This window comes from Scyliorhinus torazame, chromosome 17 (genome assembly GCF_047496885.1).
Source record: "Scyliorhinus torazame isolate Kashiwa2021f chromosome 17, sScyTor2.1, whole genome shotgun sequence".
In the NCBI taxonomy this organism is placed as follows: domain Eukaryota; kingdom Metazoa; phylum Chordata; class Chondrichthyes; order Carcharhiniformes; family Scyliorhinidae; genus Scyliorhinus; species Scyliorhinus torazame.
The window spans coordinates 74,312,761-74,336,378 of NC_092723.1; the positions used below are offsets into that span (position 1 = coordinate 74,312,761).

Consider the following 23,618-nt stretch of genomic DNA (forward strand, 5'->3'; position numbering starts at 1 on the left):
GAGACATCCTGGACCCTGGCACCAGGGAGGCAACATACCACCCTGGAGTATCTTTCACGTCCACAGAAGCGCCTATCTATGCCCCTGACTATAGAGTCCCCTATTACTATTGCTCTTCTGCGCTTTGACCCTCCCTTCTGAACGTCAGAGCCAGCCGTGGTGCCACTGCTCTGGCTGCTGCTGTTTTCCCCTGATAGTATATCCCCCCCGACAGTATCCAAAGGGGTATACCTGTTCGAGAGGGGGACAACCACAGGGGATTCCTGCACTGACTGCCTCCCCTTTCTGGTGGTCACCCATTTCTCTGCCTGCACCTTGGGTGTGACCACATTTATATAACTGCGATCTGTGACGCTTTCCGCCACCTGCATGCTCCTAAGTGCATCCAATTGCTGCTCCAACCGAACCATGCGGTCTGTGAGGAGCTCCAGTTGGGTGCACTTTCTGCAGATGAAGCCATCCGGGACGCTGGAAGCCTCCCGGACCTGCCACATCTCACAGTCAGAGCACAGCCCCCCTCTAACTGATATTGCGCCAATTAATTAGTAAATTAAAATTAAAAGTAAAAAAATGTTTTTTAAAAAATTTAAAGTTACTGTTAACTATCTGTTTCCTAGCATTGATTTCTACTATAAATGTGAAAGCTAAATATAGTACTCTCCGATCTCTGGCTTAGATACCCCTCTAAATTATAATTAAGTAATTATGTTTAATTAGTTACCAATGCTTAATTTTTTTAATTTAATGTAGATTCCCAACCAGCCACTCAGGTCACAGCTTTTCTGTGATGTCACTTCAGTTTCCCCCCCCCCCACACACACAATTTGAAAAGGTAATAAAAGTAAAAATGAGTAAAAATCACTTACTTACCTTTTGAGGGTCTTAGATGTTCTCAGGTTCTCTCCCTGACAGAGACTGCTCCTCCTCCTCCGAATGGCTCCCGAAACTAGGCAGCGATATTTTAAAATCTCCGCTCCAACTAGCAGCTCCCGCGTTTTTTAAATCTCCGCTCCGACTCTCAGCTCCCGCGCTTTTTCTGTCCAATATCTCCGCCAGCCCCAGGGCTTCTCTAGCATCTGCCACTGTGGAAACTCCAGTTGGCCTAAGAACCGTCCTATGTCCACCTCTTCACCCCCTCTGGGCCCGCCCTGTACACCTCCTTATAATAATCCCTAAACGCCTTCTTTATCTTCCCCGGCTCCGGCCTGCCTCCGTAGCTGATTGGAATCACTAGTTTTCGGAGTTAGTGATTCCAAAGGAAACTGTTGGACTTTAACCTGGTGTAAGACTTTTTACTGTGCACACCCCAGTCCAGCACCGGCATTTCCATTTTGGGGAAACTATAGGAAGAAATTCTGAGAGACGGACTTAATCTGTATTTAGAGAGGCAAGGATTAATCAAGAATAGCATGGTTTTGTTAAGGGGAGATCATGTGTGATTGAATTTTTCGAAGAGATGACTAGGTGTGTAGAAATGCCTTTTGACGTAATCGACTCGGACTTCAGCAAGGCTTTTACTAAGGTCCCATGGGGGAGATTGATAGCGAAGAGAAGAATCCATGAGATCCAAGGAAATTTGGCAAATTGGATCCAGAATTGGCTGAGTGGCAGGATGATGGTCATGGGGTATTTTTCTAACTGGGAGCCTGTACCCAGTGGGGTCCTGCAGGGATCATTGTTGGAGTCTTTGCTGTTTGTGGCTTGTATAAATTATTTAGATTTACAAGGATGTTGCCTGGGTTGAAGAATTTTAGTTATGAAGAAAGATTGGAAAGACAGCGGTTGTTTACCTTGGAGCAGTGAAGACTGAAGGGGGACATGATTGAGGTGACGGACATTGATAGACGGAACTCAACTTTTCCCCTTGGTGAAAGGATCAATGTTATCGGCCAGGGTTTAGAAAACACCAAAGTGTATCATGGAGTTCACCTGACCCACGACTTTTAATAGATTGTGGTTATGGGGAGCACACGGTCCATTCAACAGATATGGTGCAAACAGAGCTTTACAGTACTTTTAAATTAAAACAATGTTTATCCTGTGAGCTCAAGTTAACCTTTTTAAAACATACAGTGAACATCTTAGCAACCATCAATTCAAATACAACCCCCAAAGAATACAACACTAAGTAATTCTTAATAACTTCCCAAACAACACCCAGAAGACAAAAGAAACACCTTTTAACAGAAGCACATTAGGTTTACATTCACTACTGAGAACATTTATAATTCTGAATTCACCAAATGATCAAGAGATATTCTTTTCATGGCAGAGAGATCAACAGTACACCTGCTCTGTCTGGCTTCAGCTCCAACACTGAAAACAAAACTAAAACACACCCTGCAGCAAACAGCCTAAAACGAAAGTAAAAAGGTGACAGACAGCCCAGCTCCACCCACTCTCTGACATCACTGCAGTAGTAAACACCCATTTCTTAAAGGTACTCTCACTCCAGATATTTATATACACACCCATTTATAAACACCCATTTCTTAAAGGTACTCTCACATTACAGCCAGGAGGCATAAATTTAAGGTAAGGCGTAAGAGGTTTAGAGGGCATCATCGAATCATAGAATCCCTACAGTGCAGAAGGAGGGTCTGCACCGGCCTTGGAAAGAGCACTTATTTAGGTCCATGTCTCCATCCTATCCCCATGACACAATAATCCCAACTAATCTTTTAGACACTAAGCGGCAATTTAGCTTGGCCAATCTCTGTAAACTGCACATCTTTGGACTGTGCGAGGAAATCGGAACACCCGGAGGAAACCCACGCAGACCGGGGAGAAAGTGCAAACTCCACACAATCACCCAACGCTGGAATTGAACCTGTGTCCTTGGAGCTGTGAGGCAGCAGTGCTAACCACTGAGCCACCGTGCCACCCCAGATGTGAGGAAAAGCGTTTACACCCAGAGGTGGTGTGTGTCGGATCTCCTTGCTTGAAAGTGGGTGGGGGCGGTATTAGAGCAAAGACCCTCATAATATTTACGAAGTAGTGTGATGTGTGTTTGAGATGCCAAGGCATACAGGCTGGAAAATGAGATTTGGTGGTTGTTTTTGACTGATGCAGTCATGATGGGCTGAAGGTCCTTTTCTGTGCTGTACCACCTCTATGATCCTGCTCACTTCTGGCTTTTTACCTGAGCTCTTTGAGAGTCATACAAGAAACATCTATGGTGATGTTGGGTTTTTAAGTACGTTCAGAGCCAATTAATTCTGCCTTTAACCCTGCACATGACGTTAACTTGTCTGTGTCAGCAACATGAGAGCACAATGGGGATTTATTGCTCATTGAAATTTAAAGAGTGAAATTGCTCAGTTGCTGCCCTGTTTATGTGAAAGGTTTGAGCTCACAGGGCTTCTGCGTGTTGTTATGAAATCTAAACCTACATCGTTAGTGAGTGTGGAGGTTGAGAACTTCAGACCTTGTTGAATTTGGGAGCTTTTGAGCATGCGCAGACTGAGAATGGGATACACAAGCGCAGATTGGCATTCTCAAGGGTTTTTTGGGTCCAGTGCTCTTGCGCATAAAGAAACGGCACAAAAACAGGGTCAGGTGGCTGAGAGCCGAGTACCTTTGAGAAAACATGTCCCAGACAGGGGACATGGAGTGAGGATGGAGAGAGGTTGCAAAGGGAGAGGGTACAGGGATAGGTCTGTAAACAAGAGTCCCAGAGGAGGACAGCGACAGGAAGAAGTCCCAATTTGGTTCAAGAGAGGAGCAGATAAATACGATCCAATTAGAAAAAGGGATGTCGGAGCAGACTTGGGCTCAAGAGAAGCCCTGGTAAATGAAATGGAGATGCCAGCGTTGGACTTGGGTGGGCACAGTAAGAAGTCCTACAACACCAGGTTGAACACTTCGGTGAATCACCTGAGGAAGGAGCTGCGCTCCAAATGCTAGTGATTCGAAACAAACTTGTTGAACTTTAACCTGGTGCTATAAGACTTCTTACTGGTAAATGAAGTGGGTTCTGGAGAAACCCTGAAGATCTAAGAAGGCTGAAGTTGGGTGACTCAGTGTTGCCTTCTTTTTGAGCGGTAGTGTTCTACTCAGTACCCCCAAGATCTGAAATTATGCTTGTGAGTTGGTGCTTACTCAGGAATCCAGGCGAGTGGACTCTTGGGAGATGAGTGGGGGAACCCTATGAGCTGGGCTGTCGTTGAATCTGTCCAAGTTGGAACGAAGTTTGGAGAGATTTAAAAGTCGTAGTCTTGAAAGTTGAAGACTGGAATCACTTGTGAAAGAGCAGAGGGCTGGATTCTCCGATTGTGGGGCTATGTCCCCACGCTGGTGTGGCAACAGTGGTGTTTTATGCCAGAAAAACTGGCCCAAAACAGCCACTGATTCCCCGTTCTGCTAGGGGCTAACAGGACAGCAGCGTCGAGCACCCGGCTATGTCGGTATGCCCCGGAGAATTGCTGGGTCCGTGGCCTCGCTTGCGCATGGTGGCGGCCTGCAGCGGCGGCGCCGTGCCAGATGGCGGACGCAGTCCGCGGACACGGCCCGCGAAATAGTGCACCCCCTTTGACCAGCTCGCGCCCCCGGAACAGCCCCGAATAATGTCCCTCCGCCCGCGAATCGGCCCTCCCCTGACAGTGGCAGTGCTGGACTGAGTGCAGTCACCACGCTGAGTTCCCGACAGATAAGACCATGAGAGACCCACGTCGTTGGGAACTCGGCTGGTCGGGGCTGAACATCGGGGGGGGCGAGCCTCAGACAATGTCCTGAGGCCATTGATACGTGGTGCGGCGAACTCCCAAGTACGCTGCTTTAGAGGGGGTGGAGCATCGGAAAAAACGACGGCGCCACTATTTGTTTGGAAACGTGGATTCTCTGGCTGTTCGCCGAACGTGATTTCGCCGTCCGTAACTGGAGAATCCAGCTCATGGTTTCACTGAGATTGGTTTCTCAGTGTTACTGATGTCTGGATGGGTTATTGAGAAATTTGTGCACTTTGTTTTGGTCGCATCTGTCATTTATTGTGTGGTGTGGTGTGTTAATTGGAAAAAAAGAATTGGTCACTCAAAAGTGTCAGTGTTGGTTGTTCAGATAGGGACGTGAGGTGATGTCTTGTGACAGAGTAGTCAGTGGAGCCACAAGATGTGTTGGTCTGAGGAGCGCCTTGAAAGAAATACTGAGGAAGTCAGAGTGGTGGGGTTCGCACCTGAAAGTTTGACACCAGTCGAGACACTATCCAGGTTCAAGGGTGCACATTCTTGCTGCTCACGTCCTTGGCCACTTCCATCGAAAACTACTTGTTTGAGAGACTGGACTCTTCAACTTGTCTGTGGTAAACAGTACTTCTATTCACAGCCAACAGCAGAACCTGCATGGATGTGCCAGGGAATAGGGACAGCCTTCCTACCACCCCCTTTCTTTCAGCCTTCTGCTTTCTGATGTGCCTGGCAGCTGTGTAGAATATAGCTATTTTGACGTCCATCATGTTCTCTTTAAATATAAATCCTTCCATTGATCAGTGCAGGATGTTATAACACCCACACTGATTGTTCAGGAAACCCTGAAGAAGGAGGAATACTGTGGCTGAGACAACAGCTAGGATAAAGCCCACTCCTCAAAGAATTCAGGTTCCTGAGCTGCTGCCAGACACCCCTGACCACCTTTGGCAGCAGGTTCCTAAGGTTAAAAATTCAGCCTGTTAACTTTTATATGTGAGATTTCCTGGCCCCAGCAGTGGTGGAAAATCCCAGCCTATGCTTTGCTGTCTATAGATGCTGCCTGACCTGCTAGGTATTTCCAGTATTTTCTGTTTACACTTCATCATTTTATCTGACTGTAAGCAGATCTTAGTCCATGTTGAACATTATCCTCATTTATTTTAGATGAAGCAGAAAGAGATGAAACACGGCGACTGTATGTTGAAAATGCAGAAAATATTGAGGTCAGTGATATTTTCTCAAAATTAGTCAAACAATTCTGTGGTTCGGTTAATGATAAGTCAGCCAATGTATTTTATAACTGAGTTGTTAAGCCTGGCACTGACCATTTGCCTTCCTATGTCTTACATTGGCAGAACAAGAGAAATGCAGACAGTTGGCTTTCACTTACGTTGTAATGACAGCCACACTCAATTGATAGCTTATTTGTCTCTGAGTCAGAAGGTTATGGGTTTTCATCATTCCAGAAGCCTGAACACAAATCTAGGCTAACACTCTAATTCACTACTGAGGGAATGCTACTGCTGAAGGTACCATCTTTCAGACATTGACACCCTGTTCACTCAGATGGATGTAAAATATGCCATGGCACTTTTGAAGAAGAGCAGGGAAGCTATCCTCACTGCCTTGACCAATATTTATCTTTTAGTCATAACACAAAAACAGGGCAGATCGGTGGCGCAGTGGTTAGCATTGCTGCCTCACAGCGCCGAGATCCCACGTTTGATCCCGGTTCTGGGTCACTGTCCGTGTGAAGTTTCCACATTCTCCCCGTGTTTGTGTGGGTTTCGCCCCCACAGCTCAAAAATGTGCAGAGTAGGTGGAGGGCCACTCTAAATTGCCCCTTAATTGGAAAAAATGAATTGGGTACACTAAATTTATATTACAAAAAAACCACAAAAACATTTGGTCATTATCACACATTTCTTTTTTTTTTTAAATAATATTTTATTGAAAATTTTTGGTCAACCAACACAGTACATTGTGCATCCTTTACACAACATTATAACAATACAGATAATAATGACCTTTTTTATTTAAACAAGAACAAAAGAAAACAACAACAAATAAATAAATATTAAATAACAAAAATAAAAACTAGCCCTAATTGGCAACTGCCTTGTCTCAGGCCACCCCCCCCCCCCCCCCCCCCACCCCCCACCCCCCAAGTTCTGGGCTGCTGCTGCTGCCTTCTTTGTTCTCCCCTATCTATCTTTCCGCAAGATATTCGACGAACGGTTGCCACCGCCTTGTAAACCCTTGAGCCGACCCCCTTAGGACGAACTTAATCCGCTCTAACTTTATGAACCCCGCCATATCATTTATCCAGGTCTCCACCCCCGGGGGCTTGGCTTCTTTCCACATTAGCAATATTCTGCGCCGGGCTACTAGGGACGCAAAGGCCAAAACATCGGCCTCTTTCGCCTCCTGCACTCCCGGCTCTTGTGCAACCCCAAATATAGCCAACCCCCAGCTTGGTTCGACCTGGACTCCTACTACTTTCGAAAGCACCTTTGTCACCCCCATCCAAAACCCCTGTAGTGCCGGGCATGACCAAAACATATGGGTATGATTCGCTGGGCTTCTCGAGCACCTCGCACACCTATCCTCCACCCCAAAAAATTTACTGAGCCGTGTTCCAGTCATATGTGCCCTGTGTAATACCTTAAACTGAATCAGGCTTAGCCTGGCGCACGAGGACGACGAGTTTACCCTGTTTAGGGCATCTGCCCACATCCCCTCCTCAATCTCCTCCCCTAGCTCTTCTTCCCATTTCCCTTTTAGTTCGTCCATCATAGTCTCCCCTTCGTCTCTCAATTCCCTATATATATCCGACACCTTACCGTCCCCCACCCATTTCTTTGAGATGACTCTGTCCTGCACCTCTTGTGTCGGGAGCTGCGGGAATTCCCTCACCTGCTGCCTCGCAAAAGCCCTCAATTGCATGTACCTGAATGCATTCCCTTGGGGCAACCCATATTTCTCGGTCAGCGCTCCCAGACTCGCAAACTTCCCATCCACAAATAGATCTTTCAATTGCGTTATACCTGCTCTTTGCCACATTCCATATCCCCCATCCATTCCCCCCGGGGCAAACCTATGGTTGTTTCTTATCGGGGACCCCCCCAGTGCTCCGGTCTTTCCCCTATGTCGTCTCCACTGTCCCCAAATCTTCAGTGTAGCTACCACCACCGGACTCGTGGTATAGTTCCTTGGTGAGAACGGCAATGGGGCTGTCACCATAGCCTGCAGGCTGGTCCCCCTACAGGACGCCCTCTCTAATCTCTTCCACGCCGCTCCTTCCTCCTCTCCCATCCACTTACTCACCATTGAAATATTAGCGGCCCAATAATACTCACTTAGGCTCGGTAGTGCCAGCCCCCCCCTATCCCTACTACGCTGTAAGAATCCCTTCCTCACTCTCGGAGTCTTCCCGGCCCAAACAAAACCCATAATACTCTTTTCTATCCTTTTGAAAAAAGCCTTCGTGATCACCACCGGGAGACACTGAAACACAAAAAGGAATCTCGGGAGGACCACCATCTTAACTGCCTGCACCCTCCCTGCCATTGACAATGCTACCATGTCCCATCTCTTGAAATCTTCCTCCATCTGTTCCACCAACCGCGTCAAATTTAGCCTGTGCAATGTGCCCCAATTCTTAGCTATCTGGATCCCCAGGTAACGAAAGTCTCTTGTTACCTTCCTCAACGGTAGGTCTTCTATTTCTCTACTCTGCTCCCCTGGATGCACCACAAACAGCTCACTCTTTCCCATGTTCAATTTATACCCTGAAAAATCCCCAAACTCCCCAAGTATCCGCATTATTTCTGGCATCCCCTCCGCTGGATCCGCCACATATAGTAGCAGATCATCCGCATATAAAGATACCCGGTGTTCTTCTCCTCCCCTAAGTATTCCCCTCCATCCCTTGGAACCTCTCAGCGCTATCGCCAGGGGCTCAATCGCCAGTGCAAACAGTAATGGGGACAGAGGACATCCCTGCCTTGTCCCTCTGTGGAGCCGAAAATATGCCGATCCCCGTCCATTCGTGACCACACTCGCCACTGGGGCCCTATACAACAGCTGCACCCATCTAACATACCCCTCTCCGAACCCAAATCTCCTCAACACCTCCCACAGATAATCCCACTCCACTCTATCAAATGCTTTCTCGGCATCCATCGCCACTACTATCTCCGTTTCACCCTCTGGTGGGGCCATCATCATTACGCCTAACAACCTCCGTATGTTCGTGTTCAGCTGTCTCCCCTTCACAAACCCAGTTTGGTCTTCATGAACCACCCCCGGGACACATTCCTCTATTCTCATTGCCATTACCTTGGCCAAGACCTTGGCATCTACATTGAGGAGGGAGATTGGTCTGTAGGACCCGCATTGTAGCGGATCCTTTTCCTTCTTTAAAAGAAGCGATATCGTTGCTTCTGACATAGTCGGGGGCAGTTGTCCCCTTTCCTTTGCCTCGTTGAAGGTCCTCGTCAGTAGCGGGGCGAGCAAGTCCAAATATTTTCTGTAAAATTCAACTGGGAATCCGTCCGGTCCCGGGGCCTTTCCCGTCTGCATGTTCCTAATTCCTTTCACCACTTCTTCTACCGTGATCTGTGCTCCCAATCCCATCCTTTCCTGCTCTTCCACCTTGGGAATTTCCAGCCGATCCAAAAACTCCATCATTCTCTCCCTCCCATCCGGGGGTTGAGCTTCATACAATTTTTTATAAAATGTCTTGAACACTTCATTCACTCTCTCCGCTCCCCGCTCCGTCTCTCCATCTTCGTCTCTCACCCCCCCTATTTCCCTCGCTGCTCCCCTTTTCCTCAATTGGTGTGCCAGCAATCTGCTCGCCTTCTCTCCATATTCATACTGTACACCCTGCGCCTTCCTCCATTGTGCCTCTGCAGTGCCTGTGGTCAGCAAGTCAAATTCCACATGCAGCCTTTGCCTTTCCCTATACAGTCCCTCCTCCGGTGCTTCCGCATACTGTCTGTCCACCCTCAAAAGTTCTTGCAACAACCGCTCCCGTTCCTTACTCTCCTGCTTCCCTTTATGTGTCCTTATTGATATCAGCTCCCCCCTAACCACCGCCTTCAATGCCTCCCAGACCACTCCCACCTGAACCTCCCCATTGTCATTGAGTTCCAAGTACTTTTCAATGCATCCCCTCACCCTTAAGCACACCCCCTCATCCGCCATTAGTCCCATATCCATTCTCCAGGGTGGACGCCCTCTTGTTTCCTCCCCTATCTCCAAGTCTACCCAGTGTGGGGCATGATCCGAAATGGCTATAGCCGTATATTCCGTTCCCCTCACCCTCGGGATCAATGCCCTACCCAACACAAAAAAGTCTATGCGTGAATAGACTTTATGGACATAGGAGAAAAACGAGAACTCCTTACTCCTAGGTCTACTGAATCTCCACGGGTCCACCCCTCCCATCTGCTCCATAAAATCCTTAAGCACCTTGGCTGCTGCCGGCCTCCTACCAGTCCTGGACTTCGACCTATCCAGCCTTGGTTCCAACACCGTGTTAAAGTCTCCCCCCATTATCAGCTTTCCGGTCTCTAGGTCTGGGATGCGTCCTAGCATTCGCCTCATAAAATTGGCATCGTCCCAATTCGGGGCATACACGTTTACCAACACCACCATCTCTCCCTGTAATTTGCCACTCACCATCACGTATCTGCCCCCGTTATCCGCCACTATAGTCTTTGCCTCGAACATTACCCGCTTCCCCACTAATATAGCCACCCCCCTGTTTTTCGCATCCAGCCCCGAATGGAACACCTGCCCTACCCATCCTTTGCGCAACCTAACCTGATCTATCAGTTTCAGGTGCGTTTCCTGTAACATGACCACATCTGCTTTAAGTTTCTTAAGGTGTGCGAGTACTCGTGCCCTCTTTATCGGCCCGTTAAGTCCCCTCACGTTCCACGTGATCAGCCGAGTTGGGGGGCTTCCCCCCCCCCCCCCTTGCCGGTTAGCCATCATCTTTTTCCAGCTTCTCGCCCAGTTCCCACGCGGCTGTATTTCTCCCAGACGGTGCCCCCCCGCCCATCCTTTCCCGCACCCACTCCCCCCTTTCCCCAGCAGCAGCAACCCAGTAATTCCCCCCTCCCCCCCCCCCCGCTAGACCCCCCGCTAGCGTAATTACTCCCCCCATGTTGCTCCCAGAAGTCAGCAAACTCTGGCTGACCTCGGCTTCCCCCCGTGATCACGGCTCGCCCCGTGCGGTGCCCCCTCCTTCCTGCTTCTCTATTCCCGCCATAATTATCATAGCGCGGGAACCAAGCCCGCGCCTCTCCCTCGGCCCCGCCTCCCATGGCCAACGCCCCATCTCCTCTCCCTCCCCACCTCCCCCCATCACCACCTGTGGGAGAAAGAAAAGTTACCATACCGCAGGATTAATCATACAATACAATCCCTCTTCGCCCCCCCCCCCCCACTCGTCCCACCACTTTGTCCAAACGTTCATTTTCGTAGTCCAATCATTCCAATTTTTCTTCTACAATAAAAGTCCACGCTTCATCCGCCGTCTCAAAGTAGTGGTGCCTCCCTTGATATGTGACCCACAGTCTTGCCGGTTGCAGCATTCCAAACTTTATCTTTTTTTTGTGAAGTACCGCTTTGGCCCGATTAAAGCTCGCCCTCCTTCTCGCCACCTCCGCACTCCAATCTTGATAGACGCGGATCACCGCGTTCTCCCATTTACTACACCGAGTTTTCTTCGCCCATCTAAGGACCATTTCTCTATCCTTAAAACGGAGAAATCTCACCACTATGGCTCTGGGAGCTTCTCCTGCTCTCGGTCCTCGCACCATAACTCGGTATGCTCCCTCCACCTCCAACGGACCCGTCGGGGCCTCCACTCCCATTAACGAGTGCAGCATCGTGCTCACATATGCCCCGACGTCCGCCCCCTCCACACCTTCAGGAAGGCCAAGAATCCTCAAGTTGTTCCTCCTTGCGTTATTTTCCAGTGCCTCCAACCTCTCCACAGATCGTTTCTGGTGTGCCTCCTGTATCTCCGACTTCACCACCAGGCCCTGTATATCGTTTTCATTCTCAGCTGCTTTCGCCTTCACGACCCGAAGCTCCTGCTCCTGGGTCTTTTGTTCCTCTTTCAGCCCTTCAATCGCCTGTAATATCGGGGCCAACAACTCTTTCTTCATTTCCTTTTTTATCTCCTCCACGCAGCGTTTCAAAAACTCTTGTTGTTCGGGGCCCCATATGAAACTGCCACCTTCCGACGCCATCTTGGTTTCTGCTTGCCTTCCTTGCCGTTGTTCCAAAGGATCCGCTGCAATCCGGCCACTTTCCTCTCCTTTTTCCATCCGTGTCCAGGGGGAACACCCTTCTGGTTTACCGCACGGTGTTTTCAGCCGTTAAAATTGCCGTTGGGGCTCCTATCAAGAGCCCAAAAGTCCGTTTCACAGGGAGCTGCCGAAACGTGCGACTCAGCTGGTCATCGCCGCACCCGGAAGTCGCATTATCACACATTTCTGATGAAATGGTATTAACCTGAAACATTGATCGGGATTTTCCACTCCCGCCCCCCACTCCCACCCATTGCGGGTGTCATAGTGGGTGGAATTTTCTATTATTTTGGCTAGGCGACATTTTGGGCGAAAAAAAACAGTGAGTAACCCACCAGCCAAGTTGGCAGGTTTTTGCAGAGTACCTTTTAGGCACTTTGGAAATATTTTGCATGCGTTCCATCCCATGCCTCAGGAGGGCTAACTTTTGGTTTGCCCGCCCCAGTATCACTTGAACTCTTCAGTCAGGGGGGCACTCCATTTAAACACCTCCCCAGCACTTGTTCCAAGTAAAGTCAAGAGGATGGCTGCTGGGAAGGCATCCTCAAGACTCTCAGAAGGAGCACTCACCAGAATACAAGATGGGGTGGAGCAGAGATGGGATATACTGTATCCTTGTTGTGGCAGAAGGTTACAATCAGCAAGGTCACAAACCTGCATGACAGCGCTGGTAAGCTCAAGCTCTTTGCACAAGAGGGCAGTGATCCAATGCAGGAAGAAGATGAATGACCTCCTCTGTGCAGCCAGGGTAGTCACTTCTGTCATTTCTCAACACTCAACCACTCGCATGCCCATCACACATCCACTCGGAGCTCACTCACTGCCACCTCATGAGATGCCACCACTCGTCCTCCCATATGCTTCCTCACCTCTCCTGCATTAACTCTCTTCAACACATCCCCTCCTCTCTTCACATCCCACCTCCCACTTGCTAATAACATGCCATGCATCCTGATCCGGCATGTGTCCAGTTTACACTCTCCACATCTGTCTTGCTGTACAAGATTGCTTACAATAAAATGGAGAGAGCACAAACAGGCAGAGGAATGCTCAAACTGAAAATCTTCTCACCATTCAAGGAGATAGCTCTCTAGCTTGATAAGGAGGAAAAGGACCTGAGGGCAAGGTGGGCGCAAGAGAAAAAAGTGAGGACCAGAACACATTCATCCATCTTGCTAACCTCACGTGTGTTTTCTCTCTCCTATCCTTATGCCTTGCCATGCACAAATGCCATTGACCTTTCCTTGCAGGAAAATCAGCGGAGCAGCCCAGTCTATCCACAATTGCGGCTTTGGAGACCAGCTCCAATGAATTCTCGGATGTTGCCATCAGTGGGAATAGGTAGTGGGTCACTAACTGGTGAGCACCTCACTTCTGATGATCCACAGCAGGTGGAGGCTGGTCTGTCCCAGGGATTCGGCACTCTTGAGGACTATTGGAGGCCAGTACTCTGCTGAGCCTCAGTCAGAATATGTTCTTCTGGACCCGGTCACCCCATAGCTGCTGGAGCTCCAAAGGCAAAGTTGGGAACATCAGGAACGGATGACAGCATCACCCCTTGGATTGCAACAATGGCGATTTCCCGACAAAACTGCCTCCCACCCCCAGCTCGGAACATAGCTTTTGCTTCCTGTGCTGTCCAGTGCCTGCCTGCTACCCTCCCACTGGAAGCACTCAGCCCCGCCGAACCCAAGATCAGCCCCCCATGATCCGCACTGAACCTTTCCGGGAACATGGTGGCACAGTGTTTAGTGCTGCTGCCTCACAGCGCTAGCGACCCGGGTTCAATTTCAACCTTGGATGACTGTGTGGAGTTTGCACTTTCTCCCTGTGTATGCGTGAGTTTCCTCCGGGTATTCCGGTTTCTTGCCACAATCGAAATATATGCAGGTTAGGTGGATTGGCCATGCTAAATTGCCCAAAGGTTGGGTGGGGTTAAGAGGCTAAGAGTGGGAATGGCCGTGCTAAATTGCCCCTTAGTGTCCAAAAGATTAGGTGGGTTTACTGGGTTACAGGGATATGGTGGGAGCGTAGACCTGGTAGAATGTTCTTTCAGCGGCTCAATGGACCAAATGGCCTTCTGATTCTATGGTTCTATGAACACCTGAGCTCAACTCCCTTCGGATCCGCACTCATCCCCCCCAGCCCCACAAGCACTCGCCCCTGGACCGGCGCTACTCCTCTGGACCTGCGAGCAGCTCTTCCCCAAACCCGCCACTCTCTAATTTGGCTCCTCACCGAGCTGTCTACTGCCCTCCCTTCCATTGACTCCTGGTGGATAGTAGTGACTAGCACACTCACCTCCAAGCTCCCCTTCGGGGTGAGGTTGCTGGCTTCACATTTAACAAAAACAGTTATACGCAGGCAAGGGTGGAATATAGAATGAGGGGGGACATTACGGCAGGGCTTCCTACAAATGATATGTTGATATGTCACTGGTGGGAGGGGCCGAGGCAGGGATATGTTTTGCAAGACCTTGGCCTAGGGCGTGCTCAATCCCAGCCCCCCTTGACCTGGAGTCGCAACACAATTGAATTGAGAAGTAATTCTTAGAAAAGAACCCAAAGTCTTAGGCCCTTGGCTGCCCAATAAGTACAGTCACCAGGTTTGTAAATCTAAACACAAATGGGTTGGATTCTCCGGATGCTGCGACCTCCGCCAGCAGCGGGATTCTCCATCCTTCCAGTCGGCCAATGGGGTTTTCCATTGTGGGCAGCCCCATGCCGCCGAGAAATCCCCGGGTGTGGGTCAGCTGCCGGCATAATGGCGAAACCTGACAGTAGAAATCCAGCCCAATTATATTTTATTAATAACAAACTATAACGCATATGCAGCAAGTACTATTGGCTGACCATCAGCTAATTCCAACTTTAACATGCCTCCACTCTCTAAACATATACACACACACACAAGACAAACAAACACAGCAGGGAAGAGAAGGTTGAAAATAATAAGTAAAAGATGAGTCTTTGTTTCAGATGGTTATTTCTGGCACCTTCCTTCTAATTGCCTTCAGTTCGAGTTTTTCATTGTAGATTCATTCTGTTCTCTGCAGTTCCATAAATAAGTAGTTTTCTGCTCCCGCGTCCCCGTAATTAAAACGCTGTCTAAGTAAACAGTGACACGTGGTAAACCTCTCAAGATGTCCTCCACCGTTGAAAGATAGCACAGGCAGAAGATACTCCAAAGAGCAACAGTGTATATTCATACAGGCCCCTGTGTGTATTAATAGTGACATATGGTTGGGAGGCAGGGTCCAGCTCCAATTAAAGGTAGGGGTGACTCATATCTAATTCCGTGAATGAGACTCCGCCTGCGGGCATCGCGTAGAGATCTTCTATGCGGGGCATTGGATATCGGTTGAGCCGGGAAGCCGTATTTACTGTAAGTTTATAGCGAACCGTGGCATCTGGCTTCATTATGGGTACAATTGGCGCTTCCAAGTCCGTGAAATGGACGGGCCTGATAATACCCAAGGACTCCAAATGAGTGAGCTCCGCTGCTAGCGTAAGGCACTGAGCGCGCCCTGAAATAGCGCGGCGTGGCTCTTGGTTCAACCTTGGTACGGGCTACGGCCCCTTTTATCTTCCCCAAACTGGGCTGGAATACATCTGAGTACCTCCGTCAACCCTCCAGAACCTGTTTGAAGGATGTGCTGCCACTGCAGCTGCAAATGGCGCAACCAGCCCCGACCCAACAGGTTGGGCCCGTGGCCGCGCGCCAAGGTGAGCGGGAAATGCTCCCCCGGGCGTCCATAAACAACAGGGGGTATCGTAGTTCCAGCAATGTCCAATGGTTCCCCCGTATAGGTGGCCAACCTAGCCTTGTATCAGTTAATGTAAGGGTCTGTATACTCTGCTTAATGTAGTCGAATGTCCTCTGGACAATCATTGAGACCGCTGTGCCAGTGTCCAACTCCATCTCAAGCAGGTGACCATTGACCCGTACCGTCACTTTAATGGGGGCCATTCGGGGAGCTGCCGCACAATGCAGCTGCAGGCAGTCGTCCTCCGTCTCCACATTCTCGGGTGTTGTCCCCTCAGGTTCATCCAAATGGAAAGTACGGCCCCTGAGCTGGCCCAAGTTTCTGTCCAGGACAGGCGTCCGCGACAGGGTGGACACACACAAGTCCAACGATGACATGGCTCCTCATCCATAGATTCTGGAGAAGGCTCCCTTCGGGGAGGAATGTTCGGCGGTCACTAGCGTCGACCCGGATGCCACCCCATCTAAGGTATGGCAGGGGTGCGGGGAGATGCTTTTGGATGGAAGGGGTTGTGCCCCAAGGCGTGCACCTCCGTTCCCTGCAGCTCCTGCATCCCCCATTCTGCACTCTCTCGGGACAGCACTATCTGAATGGCCTGCTGAAAAGTCAATGTTGGCTTGGCTAACAACTTTCTCTGGATGGCCGCGTTGTTAATACCGCAAGCCAAATGGTCGCGTAACATTTCTGACAAAATCTAACCGTAGTCACAGTATTCTGCAATCCTGCGTAGCCTGGATAGAACCTCAGCAAGGGATTCTCCTGGGGTCCTCTTGCACTATCGTGGACGGGGTTAGGTTAAAATGTTGCCCCACAAGCTGCTGGAGACACAGACGGCCCAGGGGGTGGCGATCCGAGAGACTCAACAAAAGATCTCTGTCAATGAGGACGAGATCTTAGTTCTGGCGGTAAAGGTGGAGGCGCACGAGGCGCTCCACAAGAAATGGCAGGAGCGGTTCGAGGAGATGGAGAATCGGTCGAGGCGGAAGAATCTGCGGATTCTGGGCCCCCCGGAGGGGCTGGAGGGGCTGGATGTGGGGGCCTATGTGGTCACCATGTTAAACTCGCTGATGGGAGCGGGGTCCTTCCAGGGGCCCCTGGAGCTGGAAGGGGCCCATAGAGTGTTGGCGAGGAAGCCCAAGGCTAACGAGCCTCCGCGGGCGGTGCTGGTGCGGTTCCATCGGTTCGTCGATCGGGAGTGTGTGCTCAGGTGGGCCAAGAAGGCGAGGAGCAGCAGGTGGGAGAACGCGGAGGTTAGGATATATCGGGACTGGAGTGCGGAGGTGGCGAAGAGGAGGACCGGGTACAATCGAGCGAAGGCGGTGCTGCACAGGAAGGGGGTGAAGTTTGGCATGTTGCAGCCGGCACGATTGTGGGTTACCTACAAGGACCGGCACCATTATTTTGAGTCTCCGGAGGAGGCGTGGGCCTTTGTTCAGGCCGAGAAGCTGGACACAGACTGAGGGTTGGGATGCGCGATTGGGGACTGCTGTGGATATGTTATGCCTATTTTTGGTTCGGGGGGGCCTTTGCATTGTTTTGGGTTTCTTTTTCTCTGTGTTTTTCTCTTTCGGGTTGGGGAGGGTGGATGGGGCGGGTTGGGCACTGTTTTGGTTGGTGGCGGGGCCTGGTAGGTGGAGAGCGCGGGATTTTTTTCCCGCGCTGAAGACTGGGGGGGACGGGACCGGGGCGGGGAATCGAGGATTGTTTCCCGCGCTTAGAACGGAGGGGGAGAGCCTGTGAATGGGGAGCGGGAGAGGAGGGTGTGCCACACAATGGGAGGAGTCGAAGGGGAGGCGGGAGTGGCCGGGGTCAGCAGGAGTCAGCTGACTTGCGGAAGTGCAATGGGGGGAGCAAACCAGCTAGGATGGGTCCTGGGGGGTGGGGTGGGGGGGGGGGGGGGGGAATCGAGTTTCTGCTGCTAAGATCAAGGAGGAGCTGGAGCGAGTGGGGTGGGTCAAGACGGGGGTATGCCGCTGTGGGGAACGGGCCGGGTTTGGGGTGTGGGCGCGTGGCTGGTCGAGGAGGGGTCATGGCTAGTCGGTGGGGGAGGGGGGCGGGTAGCCCCCTAATCCGGCTGATAACCTGGAATGTAAGGGGACTGAATGGGCCGGTTAAGCGGGCCCGCGTGTTCGCGCACCTGAAGGGGCTCAAGGCGGATGTGGTTATGCTCCAGGAGACACACCTGAAGGTGGCAGACCAGGTAAGACTGAGGAAAGGGTGGGTAGGTCAGGTGTTTCACTCGGGGCTAGATGCCAAAAATCGAGGGGTGGCGATCTTGGTGGGAAAGAAGGTGTTATTCGAGGCGTCGAGCATTGTGGCAGATAATGGCATTAGGTACATAATGATAAGTGGTAAGTTGCAGGGAGAGAGGGTGGTACTGGTCAATGTGTATGCTCCGAACTGGGACGATGCGGGTTTTATGCGGCGTATGTTGGCTCGGATCCCAGACTTGGAAGTGGGGGGCCTGATAATGGGGGGAGACTTTAACACGGTGTTGGATCCTGCACTGGATCGCTCCAGGTCTAGGACGGGTAGGAAGCCGGCGGCGGCTAGAGTGTTGAGGGGATTTATGGACCAAATGGGAGGGGTGGACCCTTGGAGATTTGCAAGGCCGGGCTAGGGAATTTTCATTCTTCTCACATGTCCATCAGGCTTATTCTCGAATCGACTTTTTCATTTTGAGTAGGGCACTGATAGCGAGAGTAGAGGATACCAAGTATTCAGCAATAGCTATTTCGGACCACGCCCCGCATTGGGTGGACTTGGAGATGGGGGAGGAGAGGGACCAGCGCCCGCTGTGGCGCTTGGAGGTGGGGCTGTTGGCTGACGAGGAGGTGAGCGAGCGGGTCCGAGGAAGTATAGAGAGGTACTTGGAGACCAACGACAACGGGGAGGTCCGAGTGGGGATGGTATGGGAGGCACTGAAGGCGGTGGTGAGGGGAGAGCTGATCTCCATCAGGGCCCACAAGGAGCGGAGGGAGCGGGGGGGACAGGGAGAGGCTGGTGGGGGAGATGGTGAGGGTAGACAGGAGGTATGCGGAAGAACCTGAGGAAGGATTGTTGAGGAAGAGGCGCAGCCTCCAGGCCGAATTCGACCTGGTGACCACCAGGAAGGCGGAGGTGCAGTGGAGGAAGGCCCAGGGGGCGGTCTACGAGTATGGGGAAAAGGCAAGCCGGATGCTGGTGCATCAGCTTCGGAAGCGGGACGCAGCTAGGGAGATCGGGGGAGTTAAGGACAGGGGAGGGAGCGTGGTGCGGAGTGGGGTTGGCATCAATGGGGTCTTCAGGGACTTTTACGAGGAATTGTACCGATCCGAGCCCCCACGGGAGGAGGGAGGGATGGGCCGTTTCCTGGACCAATTGAGGTTTCCAAAGGTGGAAGAGGGACTGGTGGCGGGACTGGGGGCCCCGATTGGGCTGGAGGAGCTGATCAAAGGGATAAGAAGCATGCAGGCTGGGAAGGCACCGGGGCCGGACGGTTTCCCGGTCGAGTTCTATAAAAAGTATATGGACCTGTTGGGCCCGCTGTTAGTTAGGACCTTTAATGAGGCAAGGGAGGGGGGGGGGCTTTACCCCCGACGATGTCCCGGGCACTGATCTCCTTGATCCTGAAGCGGGACAAGGATCCCCTGCACTGTGGGTCTTACAGACCGATTTCCTTGCTAAATGTAGATGAGAAGGTGCTGGCGAAGGTCTTAGCCACGAGGATTGAGGATTGTGTGCCGCAGATCATCCATGAAGACCAGACGGGGTTTGTGAAGGGGAGACAGTTGAACGCGAATGTGTGGAGGCTTTTGAACGTTATCATGATGCCGGCGAGGGAGGGGGAGGCGGAGATAGTGGTGGCGATGGACGCTGAGAAAGCCTTCGATAGGGTAGAGTGGGGGTACCTATGGGAGGTGCTGAAGAGGTTTGGGTTTGGGGAGGGGTTTGTCAGGTGGGTTAGGCTGTTGTACGAGGTCCCGATGGCGAGTGTGGCCACAAATAGGAGGAGGTCCGAGTACTTTCGGTTGCACCGAGGGACGAGACAGGGGTGTCCCCTGTCCCCCCTGCTCTTCGCACTGGCGATTGAACCCCTGGCTATGGCACTGAGAGAGTCGAGGAACTGGAGGGGTTGGTGCGGGGTGGGGAGGAGCACAGGGTGTCGCTTTATGTGGATGACCTGCTGCTGTATGTGGCGGACCCGGTGGGAGGAATGCCAGAGGTAATGAGGATGCTTAGGGAATTCGGGGACTTTTCGGGGTACAAGCTCAATATGGGGAAGAGCGAGCTGTTCGTAGTTCAGCTAGGGGACCAGGAGAGGGGGATTGGCGAGCTCCCACTAAAAAGGGTGGAGAGGAGTTTCAGGTATTTAGGGGTCCAGGTGGCCAGGAGCTGGGGGCCCCTGCATAGGCTTAACTTTACAAGGCTGGTGGAGCAAATGGAGGAGGAGTTCAAGAGGTGGGACGCGTTGCCGCTGTCCCTGGCGGGTAGGGTGCAGTCAATCAAAATGACGGTGCTCCCAAGGTTTTTGTTCCTGTTTCAGTGCCCCCCCCCCCGTGTTTATCCCGAAGGCTTTTTTCAGGCGGGTTAACAGGAGTATAATGGGGTTTGTGTGGGCGCGAGGGACTCCGAGAGTGAGAAGGGTGTTCCTGGAGCGGAGTAGAGATAGGGGGGGCTGGCGCTGCCCAACCTCTGTGGGTACTACTGGGCCGCCAATGCGAAAATGGTGCGCAAGTGGGTGATGGAGGGGGAGGGGGCTGCATGGAAGAGGCTGGAGACGGCGTCCTGTGTGGGTATGTGTCTGGGGGCGCTGGCAATGGTGCCGCTGCCGCTACCTCCAAGGAGGTATACCACGGGCCCGGTGGTGGTGGCGGCCCTCAAAATTTGGGGGCAGTGGAGGCGGCATAGGAGGGAAGTTAGGGCCTCGGCGTGGACCCCATTACGGGGGAACCGAAGGTTCGCCCCAGGAAGAACAGGTGGAGGGTTTTCGGGGTGGCGCAGGGCAGGCATACGAAAGTTAGGGGACCTGTTTGTGGACGGGAAGTTCGCGAGCTTGGGTGAGCTGGATGAGAAGTACGGGCTCCCCCCCGGGGAACACCTTCAGGTACTTACAGGTAAGGGCGTTTGCCAGACGGCAGGTGGTGGAATTCCCACGGCTACTGCCACACACAGTACAGGACAGGGTGCTCTCAGGGAGGTGGGTGGGATTGGGGAAGATCTTGGAAACTTACCAGGTGATGCAGGAGGAGGAGGAGGCCTCGGTGGTGGAGTTGAAAGGTAAGTGGGAGGAGGAGTTGGGGGAGGAGATCGAATAGGGGACGTGGGCAGATGCCCTAGGGAGGGTGAACTCTTCCTCTTCATGCGTGAGGCTCAGCCTCATACAGTTTAAGGTGCTGCACAGGGCACACATGACCGGGACAAGGATGAGCAGGTTCTTTGGGGGTGAGGACAGGTGTGTTAGGTGCTCAGGGAGCCCAGCAAATCACACCCATATGTTCTGGGCATGCCCACGCTGGAGGAATTTTGGAAGGGCATAGCGAGGACGGTGTCGAGGGTGGTAGGATCCAGGGTCAAACCGGGCTGTGGGCTCGCAATATTTGGGGTGGCAGAGGAGCCGGGAGTGCAGGAGGCGAAAGAGGCTGGAATTCTGGCCTTTGCGTCCCTGGTAGCCTGGCGGAGGATTCTCCTTCAGTGGAAAGATACGAGGCCCCCAAGTGTGGAATCCTGGATCAGCGATGTGGCAGGGTTCATTAAATTGGAGAGGGTGAAATTCGCCTTGAGAGGGTCGGTACAAGGGTTCTTTAGGCGGTGGCAACCGTTCTTAGACTTTCTGGCAGAACGCTAGATATTGGTCAATGGCAGCAGCAGCTCGGGGGTGGGGGGGGGGCGGTTTACTTTATTTTTGTTTATGTTATTTACACTGGAAGGGTCTGAGGGGGTGTATACACCTGTTGTCTTAAGTCGGGGTGTTAATGTTAATTTATTATTTAGGTTTGGGGGGTTGCTTTTTTAGATTGTGTTTTGTACTTACCCCTGTTGGGTTCTTTTTTCTTTCTCATTTTGTTATTGATATTTAATGAAAACCTTGAATAAAAATTATTTAAAAAAAAAAATGTTGCCCCACCAAGGTCACAAGTTCATCAAACGTCTTGCTGTCAGGCGCAGCTGGGTACGTAAGGCTCCTAATCACCCCAAACGTATGCGGGCCACAGGCGGTGAGCAAAATGACCACCTGTCACTCGTTTTCGGTGATATTCGCCCAGAAGTAATAACGGATTTGTTGTGCGTACTGGTTCCAACTTTCCAGCGCACCATCAAAGACATCCAAATGCCCATAAAGAGGCATGGTGCAACAGAAAAAAACTTCCAACCTGTATCCAACAAAAATCCAGGGTGGTGTCTTCAGCAGCGTAGACAGCTGTCCACTTTAACCCACATTTTAGCAGCGTGGTTGCTCCAATGACGGACTTGCTGAAGAAGCAAATTTCAGTGGACGGCGCAGTGTCAACAGACATTTGACGGCCTGAATGTTGTGTTAAATTATTGCTCCCGTGTTGGCCACCCCAAAACTCACAAATCTATTCAAGGTGGATATCGATGTGATTGATGCAGGCGTAGGTGCAACGAAGACAACGAAGGAATAGAGTGGCCTATTGAATATTTTTCCAAAAAATTAAATGAACACCAGAGGAAGTACTCAATAATTGAAAAGGGGACTTTGAGCTTTGTGCTGGCTTTGCAACATTTTAACATTTATGTTACCATCAATTCGTCCGAAACAATTATATATACTGATCATAATCCATTGATGTTTTTGGAGAAATTCAAGGATAAAAATGCCAGAATGTTTAGATGGAGTTTATTATTACAGCCATTTACTTTGAAACATATACATGTGGCAGGATGTGAAAACGTGATAGCCAATAGAACATAGAAAAATACAGCACAGAACAGGCCCTTTGGCCCACGATGTTGTGCCGAACCTTTGTCCTTGATTAATCATAGATTATCATTGAATTTACAGTGCAGAAGGAGGCCATTCGGCCCATTGAGTCTGCACCGGCTCTTCAAAGAGCACCCTACCCAAAGTCAACACCTCCACCCAACACTATGGGCAATTTTGGACACGAAGGGCAATTTATCATGGCCAATCCACCTAACCTGCACATCTTTGGACTGTGGGAGGAAACTGGAGCACCCGGAGGAAACCCACGCAGACACGGGGAGGATGTGCAGACTCCGCATAGACAGTGACCCAAGCCGGAATTGAACCTGGGACCCTGGAGCTGTGAAGCAATTGTGCTATCCACAATGCTACCGTGCTGCCCTTAAGAACAAATAAATTTACACTATATCATTTTACCGTAATCCATGTACCTATCCAATAGCTGCTTGAAGGTCCCTAATGTTTCCGACTCAACTACTTCCACAGGCAGTGCATTCCATGCCCCCACTACTCTCTGGGTAAAGAACCTACTTCTGACATCCCCCCTATATCTTCCACCATTCACCTTAAATTTATGTCCCCTTGTAATGGTTTGTTCCACCCGGGGAAAAAGTCTCTGACTGTCTACTCTATCTATTCCCCTGATCTTATAAACCTCTATCAAGTCGCCCCTCATCCTTCTCCGTTCTAATGAGAAAAGGCCTAGCACCCTCAACCTTTCCTCGTAAGACCTACTCTCCATTCCAGGCAACATCCTGGTAAATCTCCTTTGCACCTTTTCCAAAGCTTCCACATCCTTCCTAAAATGAGGCGACCAGAACTGTACACAGTACTCCAAATGTGGCCTTACCAAAGTTTTGTACAGCTGCATCATCACCTCATGGCTCTTAAATTCAATCCCTATGTTAATG

General features: G+C 51.0%; 1 protein-coding gene across 1 annotated transcript in view; it reads left to right on the forward strand.

Moving 5' to 3' along the window:
• sycp1 (synaptonemal complex protein 1) overlaps positions 1 to 23,618 on the forward strand; it is a 755,262-nt gene that overhangs the window by 163,081 nt on the left and 568,563 nt on the right. Inside the window, exon 8 of the mRNA XM_072479793.1 lies at positions 5,847 to 5,905. Within this exon, the coding sequence (XP_072335894.1) occupies positions 5,847 to 5,905 (59 nt within the window). The remainder of the gene's footprint in view (positions 1 to 5,846; positions 5,906 to 23,618) is intronic.